This window comes from Terrapene carolina, unplaced genomic scaffold (assembly GCF_002925995.2).
Source record: "Terrapene carolina triunguis isolate 2854851 unplaced genomic scaffold, T_m_triunguis-2.0 Scaffold238, whole genome shotgun sequence".
Taxonomy (NCBI): Eukaryota; Metazoa; Chordata; order Testudines; family Emydidae; genus Terrapene; species Terrapene triunguis.
The window spans coordinates 10,074,622-10,088,194 of NW_020664589.1; the positions used below are offsets into that span (position 1 = coordinate 10,074,622).

Consider the following 13,573-nt stretch of genomic DNA (forward strand, 5'->3'; position numbering starts at 1 on the left):
CCTGGCTCACACGCAGCTGCGTGGGGCACCCTGGGTCTTAGTGTCCACCCGCCCGCGGCTTCCTATCCCTGCTCTGACCTTTCCTGCAGGTTCCCACAGCTGGCTGCCGCAGCCTGGGGAGTCTAGTGAAAGAGCCTGTCAGGCCTATTGGATGCAAATCAATAACAATGCTCTGTTTAATTAGGGACACTTTAGGGACACCCTAGTTCCCTTAGCAAAGCCGGTATTTTTTCTCCTGCAGCTGAAGAAGTGAGGTTCTTACCCACGAAAGCTTATGCTCCCAATACTTCTGTTAGTCTTAAAGGTGCCACAGGACCCTCTGTTGCTTCTCTCAAAGGTGTATTTCTGCTGCTCAGTTTGCTGTTTAAAATGGTCAGGCGAGGTCTCTTAAAATAAGGGGTAAGTGGTCACTCTGTGTTGTTCCTTGTCTGTTGGAAGCGAATGGGGAAGTTAATACTAATGCATTACGTGCCACAGCATGAACCAGACCCTAGTGCAAAGCCTAAGAAAGTTTTGCCCCCGTTTTCCCCACCCCTGCTCACCTGGAGTTGGGCCAGGCATTTACTTTGGAATGGGCCCAGTTTATGCTGAGACAGGAGCTGGTACCTTTTGTGGGTGGCTGGGTCTTGTGCTCCAGCTAAGCTTTAATTAAAAAAAACAAAATCTCTAGCTCTTATGGCTACAAAGTCTTCCAGAAGTGACAAATGGAGGAGTATCTGCCTGACCCTTCAGACAGTCCAGCTATAGGCCAATGCTTTCAAGCCTGCCTATGTCAGTGGTTCTCAAACTTTTGTACTGGTGACCCCTTTCACATAGCAAACCTCAGAGTGTGACCCCCCCATATAAATTAAAAACACTTTTTAATATATTTGACAGCATTATAAATGCTGCAGGCAAAGCGGGGTTTGGGGTGGAGGCTGGCAGCTCATCACCCCCCATGTAATAACCTCACGACCCCCTGAGGGGTCCCGACCCCCAGTTTGAGAACCCCTCGCCTAAGTGATAACGGTTTGGAGAAATCCTGCAGTTTCCACCTTGCCTGCACGTCCCTAAAGCAGTCGATTGGTGCCTTTGTAAAGAGCAGGGGCTGCAGACACTCTTGTCTGCCCAAGCAGCAAGTCAGGGACACACACACACACACATTACACACCCTGCTGCTTTAAAAAACCTGCTCACTCAACTCTACTTGAAACAGGTCCCAACCCAGGGCAAAGGATTGGCGTCCGCAGCAGCCAACCACCAGCGAAGAAGAGAGGCGGGTGGGATGATCCTGAGAGGTGGGTGGTTGCAGCGAAGCCAGGAGCCCTGGCTGAGAGCAGCAGTGCTCTGTGCTGGTGACACCAAGGCGGTGGCTGGGTACTGGCAATGCCTGGGTAACTAGCTAGGTGAGTAAAGCAGAGCCCGCAGCAGGCACTGCCCTCAGGGGCTGTTTCATGGCAGGTTGCAGGTGGATGGACCCTGCTAGAGGGCTGTGAGTTAATTCACAGTCGTGCCTCCAGTGCTGTAGTGGGAACACTCACTCCAGCAATCAGGCAGGCTAGTAGGTACTAGAGACCTTAGCTAGGGGACCTTCTTTCCTGTCCCCAGGGAGCTGGTGGGCTGAGGTTGCTGCCTGGAAATATCTGTTGTGGACCCCCATAACTTCTCCCTACGGCCTCTGACAGTAACTATTTGCTGCAGCTGATTTCTTTGTTTAAACTGTGGTGTAGATTTAAGACTGTATAATGGCCCAATCCTGCTCTTGTTGGTCAGTGGGAGCAGAATTACAGCCCTTCCTGGTTAGAGTAGGGAGAAGAGATTGGCTTTGTGTGGTTTTGGCTCCTAGTAAGATTAGGCGTTTCAGAGGAAGCATTTCGATAGGCTGGTGTCATGTTGTGATTGGAATTATTAGGATTTAATGTGTGGTGCAGCCCCTGGCCTGGGGCTTGTAATAGGCTTTATCTTTTCCTGCCTTTCAGTTCCAATCTAATTTAACACAATGTCCCAACAACGAGGCCTGCCTCAGAGTAAAGAAACCCTCCTACAGTCCTACAACAAGAGGCTGAAAGATGACATCAAGTCGATCATGGATAACTTCACAGAGATCATCAAGACTGCTAAGGTGGGTATTTGAAAGAAGGCGAATGAAGTCAGTACCCATTTGGTAGCTGTCAGAGTGAGGTGTGGGTATAGAAGTCCATCCCAGAGCCCACTCAAGTTTTATTTCCACTAGTTAGAAGAACCACTAGAGTCCCTCTAATCCTAAACAAGGGAACAAGTGTCTGCACACAACAGAACAAAAGTGGGAAGTCATATAAAGCTTGATTTATTTTTAAATATCCCATAAATAGAACATTCCCTCAAAAGAATAATCCTTTCCACAGTTAGATTTAGGCAAGCTCTCTGAGAAGAGTCAGTTTCCTGCACCACTTAAAGGAACAAATTTCCTCCACTAACATCACATTTAACAACTATATATCAAAACACTCTTACCCCAGATGTTTAAATCCTGGAGATGACTCCTAATAACCTTCAGCTTGTAACACCTTCACAGCTGTGGGGTCCCTAAATCTTTGTCAACTTGCTTTGTCACTACAAAATCAGTGTATCTATATTTCTTCCTCCTTTTTACTTGGACTTATTAACTATTTTCCCAGCCTATAATATGTAGAACAATCCTCCGGCTTGTGACCAACTAGCATAGTCCCCACCTTCTTACACCAGCTTCCTTATGTAGAAGGTGAGGTGGGTGAGGCAAAGGCCAATTAGCCACTATGGAAAAGGCAACACATTGCAGATGGGGATTTCCTGACCGCACTGAACAAAAGAATAGATCTCTTCATCCTGAAAATAGCTGTAGATAATCAGAAAATTCCTGAATTTCTGACCTGACTCCTTGTTTTGTAATGAACTAATAGAGACTAATTAGCTCTCTAGCTGAAATTTAGAGCAGAGGTGACTCATTTTGAGTGCTGGGGAAAAGTGATCCTTGTCTATAATTTTTTTAGGTGCTTTGGGATCCCTTTGGATGAAAGGCACCATAAAAATGTAAGATTATAATTTAGACCCTGATCTTCCGGTCACTGGGACTACTTGCATCCTAATTATGCATTTGTAGGACTAAATCCTAAGGTAACATGGGCTGAAATATAAACGTAGATCCAATAATTTTGCTCAGAATGATCATTACACCCTCAAGGCTAGAAATACCAATCCAGCTCACGGGAAAAGGCTGCATTTGAAAATTGAACAGTGAGATTTAGGTGGCTCATAGAGATTCAGCTGTTGAAGCTTTCACTTCCTGGAGTCAAATTCTGCAGTTATGCATCTATTCTGCATCTACGCCAAGCTTGGTCTTATTCTTCAATGAGGCTTTAATAGCTTTACATGGGGTGAGAGTAGGTTGATGCCAAATTTGGCCTCCTGAGTTTTCAACAGTTATTTTTAGCAGGTTACTAGTGAACAGTTGCAAATTATGCTACTCGGTTTTCAAAAAACAGTCCAATCAAACAAGCTGGGAGTGCTGGAAAATCGGTGGTGGGAAGAATCAAAGAAGACAGTCGAAGGAAAACAGAGAGGTGAACAGCAATTGGTTAACATGAGGGAAGAGATGGGAGATCAACAAATGGTGCACTCTTAACCCTGATCCTACCAAAAGCATCTACTAGATGGGATCAGGGACACAAGCCCCTTTTATATGTGGTTTGAACTGAAACAAGCTATTCTTTAAAGTAATAACCTCTTCTGGGATGCAGGAATATTGGGTGAGCTGAAGATTTGTGGCTTTTTTAAATTAATTTTTAGATTGAAGATGAAACCCAAGTCTCTCGAGCGACCCAGAGCGAGCAGGACAACTACGAGATGCACGTCAGAGCTGCCAACATCGTAAGTACAGCTTGTGTGCCAAGCAGGCGTGCTGCATAGCGGATCTTGTGTGCTCTGTGGTCCGTTACAGCATCCATGAGGAGCACTCAGAATACTAATGACAGTTGCTGCAAGAGGTGTAATCATCACTGGGTGGCTTTCCCAGTGCAAAGGAAGAGAGCGATTTTTCTGTTTGCTCTGGATTTCGCTTGGGGTTGGGACCCAAATTGATCAACTTTCACTTTCAGAGCTGCCCAGTTGTAACTGGTGAGGCCCCTGACTGAAATCCTGCTCTTGGCTTGCAATGTTAATACCTTCTTTTGCCTTTGGGTGGTGCCAAAACATATAGTTCTGGGTTTATACTACTGATGGCTGTGCTTGCCAGTGGAACAAAAGAACATCATGGTTCGTGCATAGAGTGCCAGAAGGTTGCATATTGCCCCTGGTGTACATGGACAACTGTACTGTGCTAATGCGTTCTTCCTCTGATACTGCAGGCTTTTAGCTAGCATTTTAGCCAAGTTGCTCCCATGTTGCAAAGTCTGGTATTGTGAGGTTGAGGGGGCAGCCCAGCAGATCATGTTGCAGAGCCGTGGTAAAGGACCCGAAGTCACTCTGTGTCCCGTTTGCTTAATATTTTATCCACCCTGCAAGGTCCGAGCTGGCGAGTCCCTGATGAAGCTTGTGTCCGACCTGAAGCAGTTCTTGATCCTCAATGACTTCCCCTCCGTGAACGAAGCCATTAACCAGCGTAACCAGCAGCTGCGGAACGTGCAGGAAGAGTGTGACAAGAAGCTGATCTCGCTGAGGGATGAGATTTCCGTTGACCTGTACGAACTAGAAGAAGAATATTACTCTTCCAGGTACAAATAGGGCCATGGACTCCCATGTACTAACAAACCTCCTCTTGTCTCCAGCCCTTTCTGAGAAACAGGATAGGAGAGCAGATGGTCCTTAAGACACAAGCCTAAATGGATATTTCCCCTTAAAATTCACACCTGTGTTTTTAATTAGATCAAACTTGTCTTGTACAACCTAAAACAAGCCATCGAGATGCTAAGCAGTCAGGCTGGTATGAGGAAGAGCCTTTTTCTGTGCCAGTTCTTCACAAGTGTCCTAACTACATAACGTGCCTATTCCTTACAGCTCACCACCACCAACTGTCTGGAATCTATTTAAAATGAACTAAAGGGACATCATCAAGTAGCTTAGAATCAGCATTTTTCTGTCTCTAGCAGGGTGAGAGGGTTGGTGGGTTTTTTGTAAAACCTACCCCTAATGTATCTTTTGTGAAATCTTTTTAAAGACTTTCAATAGAACATAGGTTCTGGTGGATACAAACTTTTTTTTCTCTCCTAATATGGTTGCAACCCCCAACCTGGCTAGTTAATGTGATCCAGTAAGTGAAAGTTTCCAGAATCAGATCTGAAAGTGACTGGTTCGGTTGCACTGTCCAAGGTCAGTGAAGTGCAACAAGTTAATCAACAGCATAAATGGTGAAAAGCAAACTAGCTCTTTAAACTTCTTTCACTTTTAATAAGCTTTGATAAGCTGATTTTATTTTAGGGAATTAAAAAAAAAGTTTAGTGGTAGTTACAGATGCTCGAGTCAACTGGAACTTTGAAAATCAGGCCATAATTTACTGGTAATGCAGGTATTTTAGAAATAAATATTAGCCCAACAGCGTCCCTTTAAAATTGATGCATTATTTTAAGAAAACTTACCTTTCATAGCTGGGAAAAGGAGAGCAACAATTATAAAAAGATGTCTTAGGACAGTGAGAGGCCCAGTAAATATTTTGGAGATGAGTGGAAAAGGAGTTGAGTAGGGTTACACAATGCTGACTGATCTAAGCAAAAATTCAGGTCTTAACTGGGTCAGGACTTTATTATTTCATCACTTGATAGACAACATCCACCGCTGTGCTGGCCGAACAGGGGTGTGTGAGGTTATGGTGACCCAAATGTGAGCCTGTGGTGTGTGTATGTGACACTGTAACCAGATGCTCTGGCATGTACACTTTTGTGGTTCTAAAATGGTTATTTTAATCTTTGGACCAATGGGTTCTGACCATGCTGGTGTGGTCTCTTATCTACCGAGCTCTGAAACTGCACTCAGCCATCATTCCTAGCAGAACTACTGTCTAAGCAGGAGCAGGGGGGGTTTGTCCCCTCCCTCCCCTCATTGCACCAAATCAATCCAGTCTTATTCTGTTTCTAATATGAAGTGCTCATGTGGTGAGAAATCTTGCCTAGATTATAGAGCTATGGTCTCTTTAATGACGCTTCATGTCCTGTAGCTGCACCTAATGTTTCATCCACTGGTCCTTGAGCACTTATTTCCTTCTCCTTCATGTGCCATCGGCTACAGATTTAACACAATCTTTATTTCTGCACCAAAGAAACATGTGAGTGTTTAAATAGACACAACAAGTGGCTTATTCAAAGTACTTTTATAGAGTCATAAGGATTTTTTTAACAGAATTTTACTGTCTGATGTGGAGAAAGGGGTTTCTATTTTGTATTAAACTACACATGGCTGTAGGATGTTAATTGTGTTTAAATGTCTGTAAATGCAAGACTCAGTGTATGCCTGGAGAGGGTGACATGAAACTGATTCTGAGAGCTCAGCTGGGGGTCAGTAGCTGTCAACTGACTTCAGTGGGAGCAGGACAGTAGGATTCCACACGACCACTGTTCCAAATTGCTCTCCCAATCTCTGGTTTCTGTTGGTGGCTTTTCACCATCCCCAATAGTTAGAGCTTAGAGTTTAACGCCTGAAACGTTGTTGTTTCCTGGCATCCCTTTGGGTGAAGCTGCAGAGCCGTGCGTTCTCTGCACCCAGTCTGTTAGCCTCCGACTGGTCCCTGTGTATTGCTAGGGCCCACAGATCCTTGTGCAGACAAAACTCCTGTTGACTTCACTGCTTGTCTGTGGGAGAACTATAGAATTAGACTCTGTGCTTTTGGGTAGGTGTCACCTGGAAAGGCATATTCTCACTCCCATCACAGTACCAGGGGTTTGGGAGACACTCTTGCCCCATATACTGGTAAATACTGCATGTCTGTAGGGTTTTTGCTAGTAAATACTGATTTCATGAGGAAACTTGCAAGCCAAGAATCTTTCAAAGCAACTCATGTGCTTTTGTGTTCTAGGCAGGTGCCTTCCCACGTGGTCCCAGTAGTGTGGCCTGGGGGAGCATTTAATCCTAGCATCCGCCTCCCAACTTCTCCTTTGGGGTCACATCCAACAAAGCCTCAGGGTCCTCTCCACTGTGAGATTGGATGGTGCCTTGCAGAGCCCCATGGCAACTATGAACTTCAGGTTACTGGCTGGAGAGCTGTAGTGTAAATTTTGAGGTCTATATAATTTGGGGAGGGTTAAGGGAGGGAGGGAGGAGAAGGAGAGATGCCCACTTCTTTTCCAGAGCTGTATTCCACCCGGATGCTAGGCTGAAGAGTTCTTAGTAGTCCTCCTGTGTGAGGTCTGCTGGACACCAGACCCTAGTGCTCTGGGATCCAGTCATGAGGGGCTGAGATCCAGGAGACATGGTTGGTGGTTTCAGGACTAATTAGACCCCAGTCCTGCAGTCCTTCATGCATACCTCAGTGGCAGCCTTGTTTTGCATAGGCACTGAAGGATGGGGTGAAAAGCCTTCATACCCCAATGAAGGGACCTCACTTGGTGATGGTGCAAAAGCCCCAGATGCTAAATGCCCACCCCTTCTCTCTAGCAAACCTAGCGGGGCGACTGCTGGAAAAGAGATGATTTGACTTGGCATTGGGTGAATTCTCTGTAACTGCCAAAAACCAAGTGCTTTAAATCAGTGACCTCCTCATGTGCTTATTCCCCAAAGCTGTAGCCCCGGGCACTCCAGCTTGCCTTATCCAGCCACCTGTGGCCGGAGCTCTGAATTCCTGGTCCACACTCCTGTCTCTCTGAGAGCGTGGCTTGGTGACTGGAGGGTGGGTTTGGAGTTCAACCTGCTAGACACGTCTCTTCAGTTCAAAGTGTTTAGTCTCTTTTTATATATATTTTACTTTTAAAATATTTCCCATAAATCTCTATTTGAGTCTATTAATGGTAAATAAAACAGAAACAAGAAAATCCCTGGACCTCTTGGGTTTGTTTTATTTTGAACATAAGCTATTTCCTGTTACAGCACTCACTTCGGTCTCTGGGTGTCTCTTGCATGGGCAGCTCCTTCCTCTCTTCCAGCATTTTTTCCCCTCTATTTTTATTTTGATTTATAGCCCTGCCACTGTGCATCCACCTCAGACTTCAGAGCAGGACCCAGGGCAACACAGGGACAAGAGATGGCCAGTAGCTTAGGAACACAAGATTTGTCATAATTGTTCACCCTACAGGTCCACCTAATCTTATACCCTGCAGTGGTCAACCACCGTCACCTGCTTTTTCAGAAGAGCTGAGCACACACAATTCCTGTTGAAGTTACTGGGAGCTACAGGTGATCAACACTTCTGAAAATCTGGCCAAAGATGCTGCAGGAGAAGGCATAAATCTCCCATAAATCTTTGCCAATCTGGTAATGCTAGAGATGGGGGTGGGGGGTTTCCTGACCCCTACAGTGATCCTGCAGCATGAGAATCGATTGTCCTTTTCTTGGTGCACAACTTTTTTAGCTATTAGTCATAACACTAGAGCAGGGGAGAAGGGGATAGAGGCTTTGGGTTTTTTTTGGTTCTTAACAAAAAGAATGGAATGATGATCTTACAAATACAGACCTCCAAACAATTCAGTGACAATCTAGTAATGCTCCTTGAAAGAACTTAGTCCTTTTTTTTTTTGCAGGGGAAGTTGTTTGGTTTTTTTGCCCCATGGTAAATCAAGAATAATCCTGACTCTAAACACTTACAGCCCAAACTTTTAAAAGTGGCTGCTGGTTTTTAGATCTTAGACCTGAGTGTGAAAGGTGCAAAGTATTCGCAGCTCCCAGCAGCTGGAGGTGTGAGCACACTCCACTTTTCTAAAAAATCAGGGTCAGGTGTATTAAGCTGGACACCCAAAATTACTTGCGAAATTAGGGCCAAAGGGCCTGATTCTCCTCTCAGTTAGGTCCAGATCTCTCAGTGAAATTGCCAGGGATGAAATCCTGGCCCCACTTACGTGAATGGGAGTTTTACCATTGACTTTAATGAGGCTGGGATTTTGCCCCAGGTGTCTTTCCTTTGACTTGAATGGGAATTAGAGTGGACCCACATGCCAATTTCAAACTGGAGTAACACTGCTGGCTTCAATGACACGACCCCTGATCCTTCCCAGGGCAGTGAGATCACACACCAGCCCGAGCCCTGTTAGGGAACATCAGTGTCATGAGACTCATGATAAAGTTTATAATCCACAAACATTATGTCCATGGACGCTTTTGCCATTTTCTTAACGCTTTGCTTCTGTCTTGCTTTCTCCCCTCCCCTCTTTTTTTTCCCCCCTCCCCTCTCTGATTGCACCTGCTGTCTCTCCTTACTGGGGTGGCTTGTTCTGGAAAGCTACAGTCTATGTGACACCAATGATCTTCCTCTGTGTGAAGCCTACTGGAGAGAAGACCCTGCCGTGCTTTCCCCCGAAGGCCTCTCCATGCCTCTGGCAGCTGCCACGGCCGAGCAGAGCACTGCGGCCCCTCAGAGCTCAACCCCATCGCATCCTCACGTGAACGGGCACGGGGCAGGCCCGACGGAGCACTCCTGAAGAGAATGCCGTGCCTGCTGAGCACGCTCAGACCAGTCGTGCTGAGCTGATGGAGTCTTCCCAGCTGCTGCATTGAGCCAACCTTCTCCCACTCCCGGAATAATGTACTGTAGTTGTGTTTGCAGGTCAGCTGCTGCCATTCACTGGATATCAGCAGTGTCGTCTTCACCTCTTGAGCCACGCCCGAGAAAGTGTTACCAGAGGGCTATGGTAGAAGTAATAGGCCAATAGGAAATTGACTGCTGTAGCAACTTTGAGCTAGGATTTGTCTTATGTTACCACATGATGACTACATGTAGAGACCATTAGGAGCATGGAGTTTGTTTCCATGTGAATCCCGGGTTGGGAACATGTTATTGTGCTATGCAGGAATCGAGTGTATTCAGGTTCTGAATAGGAAATGTGGGTCAAGGTTTGGGGTGGGTTTTTTTCAGTATTTATTTCTTCCTGAGACTCAAGTTAATCAACATTTGTGTGCTTCCTATATCCGTATTCTCAGCCTCTTCCTCGGCTGGGGTGGCACTAAAATGACTTCCGCTGTAGTTTACAAAAATAATAACCTTCTCAGTACGTGTATATAACACTCTTCACCTTCAAGGTGCTCTGCAAACTTGAATCCCTGTGTTCAGAAACTACTGAGATGGGAGAGCTAAAGCTACCTGGACTCCCCAGAACACCCCTGTCACAGACATAAACACTATTCCCATTGAAGTGCTAGGGAAACTGAGGCAGCAGTGCAGTGACTTGCCCAAGGCTATAGGTGGAGGCCGTGTCAGGGCCAGAATTAGAATTAAGGACTCTCTGGCTCCCAAGTGGGTGCTCAGACTACATGTTTCTGTCAAATGGTCGATGAAGCTGCTATGAAGTTAATTTTTTGGGCAGTGATTAGTGCTGTTTAATCAAAGACAGTGGGGAGAGTTGGGGTTTGATGGGTGCTCATGGCTAAGAAGCTCTTTGGTTTCTTAGTTAAGAGGAAGCATTCTGTGCAGTTTCCATTTCTGGTCCTTCAATCAAAGCTATACAGTAGCACCTGGGTACTCAACTGTCACTGTCCTTAGTAGAGCTCTATGTAGCTTGAAAGCTTTGTCCCTTTCACCTACAGAAGTTGGTCCAACAAAAAATATTACCTCACCCACCTTCTCTCTCATACCCTGGAACCGCTGCAAACAGCTTTCTCCTTTCAGTCATTTAAGCTAATTCTACTTGTATAATTGAAAGAAAGTATTTGAAATGGGATGTAACCATTACAGATCAATGTCTAAACATTGCAGAACTACTGGTGCACCCAGAATGCAATTAAGTCCCTGGTCAGTATTCTACTGTAGCTTCACACTTCTCTCTGGGGTTGTTTCCCCCCCCTCCCCATTTATTTTGTAAGTAGATGGCTGAATAAAACGAACTTTGTTTTGTATAATTTTTAAAGTGTGTGTTATCAGCTGCAAGGGGAGGGTGACGTGAGAATCTTACGTGTGTGTATGTAGTGGGAAGAGCATTTCCCCAAATGTTCAAAGCAAAACCCCGCTCCAGCGCCTCTTCCCGCTGACACTGAAGTTGGGATTTGCAGAAGGGTTGATTATTGCTGAACTGAAATGTGCAAGGTGAAGCAGGAGGTCCATGTGGCTTGTCTGGGGAGCTGCCCAGGGACTTTCTCAAACGTTGCTGTGCTTTCTCACCTACATCGCAGGCCAGTGGTTTGACTCGGTCTGTGTGTTACATCTCGGGGTCACAGGTGTGAAATCTCTGTTGCGAAATCCTGGTAACATGCAGGACATTAGCTCAGTGGTTTGAGCATTGGCCTGCTAAACCCAGGGTTGTGAATTCAATCCTTGAGGGGGCCATTTGGGGATTGGGCCTGCTTTGAGCAGGGGGTTGGACTAGATACCTCCTGAGGTCCCTTCCACCCCTGAGATTCTATGATCTTATTTGTCACCTCTCAGCTAGATGCTGTGTACACTTCACGCACCTCATATCTTGCTATGAGAAACTAAGGCTGAGATTTCCAACAAGAGTTAGGCACCCAACTCCCAGTGAAAGGCACCCATGAATCCTAACCCACTTAGGCGCCACTAAAACGCCTGCCCTAAAAGATCACTGTCCAAAATAATTCCTGGGGAGAAGGATTCCCTGTACCGACCTCATGTACTGGTCTTAATATGAGCACTGCTTTAGTGCCATGAATCCAGCTAAAATGTCAAATAAGGCTACTATGGGCTTTGCTAAAGGGGAGAGTAACTTCTATTCTCACAAGATTATTTTACTTCTAAAGACCAGTAAAGCTGCATTGCAAGTGCTACCCTAACGTGTCCTTACCAGAAAGTCCTTTTCTCTCTCCCTTCGTCACAAGTAAAAATACTGTTATGGATGCAGTTTTGCAATCCTTACTCAAGCTAATGTTCCACTGACATTAACCTGCATTGAGCGTGAATATGTGGACTGGAGGAGCAGGACTTACAGCTTGGGGAATCAAAACCATATAGAAATACTCTTGCATCGTGATTAATCAACAGTGCTCATTGCAGTGGTTATGGTACTTTATTCATAAAAGATAAACACCGTGTTATCTTGTACACAGTGCATTAGGTCAGCTGGAAGCTACTGGTGCACTTCCTGGATGGACGTAGCAGAATTATCTACTGCCTCATTGTACAAAGAGTTAGTTACATATTCTCTCTATGCTTATTTATTGTTGCCAACTCTCATGATTTTAGCAGAGGTTCTACAATACTTAGTGTTTTTTCTCAAAGCCCAAACTCCTGGAGTCACGTGATTTCATGAGAATTTCAGCTTTCATTAAAAAGAAAAAGTTTCTACTGTGAAAATGTGACCCCATTCAGTTAATCCTACAGTCAACCCTAAAGACTCGGAAACCTGAAAGCAAATACAAATAACCTGAAGTATATTATTTTTTAAAATCTCATGATTTTTGTACATTTGAAGTTGTCAGTATTGTGTTAAGTACATTAGAATCAGGATGTGTGAGTTTTGCTTAAAATATTTCAGGGTAAATAACTCCCAGGACAGTTTAAACAAAATTAGGGACAAGGTTGTTTGCACAACCCACACCTATCTTAGTCGATTTACAGTTGCATAATTACATCCTGCCTCCCTAAAATTCCTTGTGTAGTTTCAACTCACTCCCTGGCCTAACTGGAGGATGACCAGATAGCACATGTGAAAAATCAGGACATTTTTTTTTCAGGGGGACTGATATAATTGCATATATAAGACAAAGTTCCTAATATTGGGATGGTCCCGATAATATTGGGACATCTGTTCACCCTACCGAACTGCCATGTTGTGTTGTAAACTGTTCAGTGTCAGCTGCCCCAGCCTAGAAGTGGCTGAATTTTGGTGGCTGGGAAATGAACTTGTAAAATGACTTGAGAGCCTCAGAAATAAAGCAATCGCTCCTGGTGTGGACACAATTCTGGGATAAAAATGACTGTATGCTAGAATAATTCACGCACAAAGCAGAAAAATTATTATGGGATAAAAGTGACTTTATTCTGGACTCCCGTCTGCACACGAGGCGCTATTCTGGATTAGCCATGCCCGCTGCTGTCCGTGTGTAGACAAGGGGACGGAGAACTCTCCGGGACACCCACACGAATGGTCGCAGAACTCTTTACTTTGGACGCAGCTGCCACAGAAGGGAGCGTTCAGAGGGACTGACAGATTCAGCTTCACTCCTGGCCCGGCGCAGAGCGGGCACGGAAGTACCCGAGGGAGGGAGGGAGCAGCGGGGGCGGGTATGTAGCTGCGGGACTGCAGGCCATGTGCTACAGGCGCAGCCTCTCCCAGCGGCCCGCCCCGCCCCCGCGCGGCAGTACTGCAACGAGCGCGCGCCCCCCCCCCCCCCCCCCCCGCGCGGCAGGACAGGCAGCCGGACCCCGAGCCCCGGCAAGGCGCGCGCCGCGCTTCCTCCTCGGGCCCCGCCCCTCGCCGCCTCTGCCAATGGGGAGCGAGGGGGCGCTCTGCGTTCGGCTAGCGCTGCCTGCCCGGCCATGTGGGGCCCCGGCTCGGCT

At 45.9% G+C, this 13,573-nt stretch overlaps 2 protein-coding genes across 4 annotated transcripts in view; both read left to right on the forward strand.

Annotated features, from left to right (window-relative positions):
- Positions 1–1,290: 1,290 nt before the first annotated feature.
- Positions 1,291–10,540, forward strand: MED22 (mediator complex subunit 22). Of its 3 annotated transcripts, none has more exons than XM_024212319.3 (5): positions 1,291–1,385; positions 1,959–2,101; positions 3,784–3,864; positions 4,498–4,706; positions 9,350–10,540. In XM_024212319.3, the coding sequence occupies exons 2-5, from the start codon at positions 1,979–1,981 to the stop codon at positions 9,546–9,548; spliced, it is 612 nt and encodes a 203-aa protein (XP_024068087.1). In that variant the 5' UTR covers positions 1,291–1,385; positions 1,959–1,978; the 3' UTR covers positions 9,549–10,540. The 3 variants fall into 3 exon arrangements, with proteins under 3 accessions (XP_024068087.1, XP_024068088.1, XP_024068089.1); XM_024212320.3 differs by having other exon boundaries at positions 9,356–10,540; XM_024212321.3 differs by lacking the exon at positions 9,350–10,540 and having other exon boundaries at positions 4,498–9,324.
- A 1,214-nt stretch (positions 10,541–11,754) lies between these two features.
- Positions 11,755–13,573, forward strand: part of SURF6 (surfeit 6) — a 10,794-nt gene continuing 8,975 nt past the window's right edge. The window contains exon 1 of the mRNA XM_026657358.1: positions 11,755–11,818. Coding sequence (XP_026513143.1) covers positions 11,755–11,818 — 64 coding nt within the window. The remainder of the gene's footprint in view (positions 11,819–13,573) is intronic.

Coding starts and splice junctions, on each gene's coding strand:
- MED22 (XM_024212319.3), top strand. CDS start 1,979: ATGTCCCAACAACGAGGCCTGCCTCAGAGTAAAGAAACCCTCCTACAG. Junction 3,865..4,497: donor ACGTCAGAGCTGCCAACATC/GTAAGTACAGCT, acceptor CCACCCTGCAAG/GTCCGAGCTGGCGAGTCCCT. Junction 4,707..9,349: donor GAAGAATATTACTCTTCCAG/GTACAAATAGGG, acceptor TGTTCTGGAAAG/CTACAGTCTATGTGACACCA.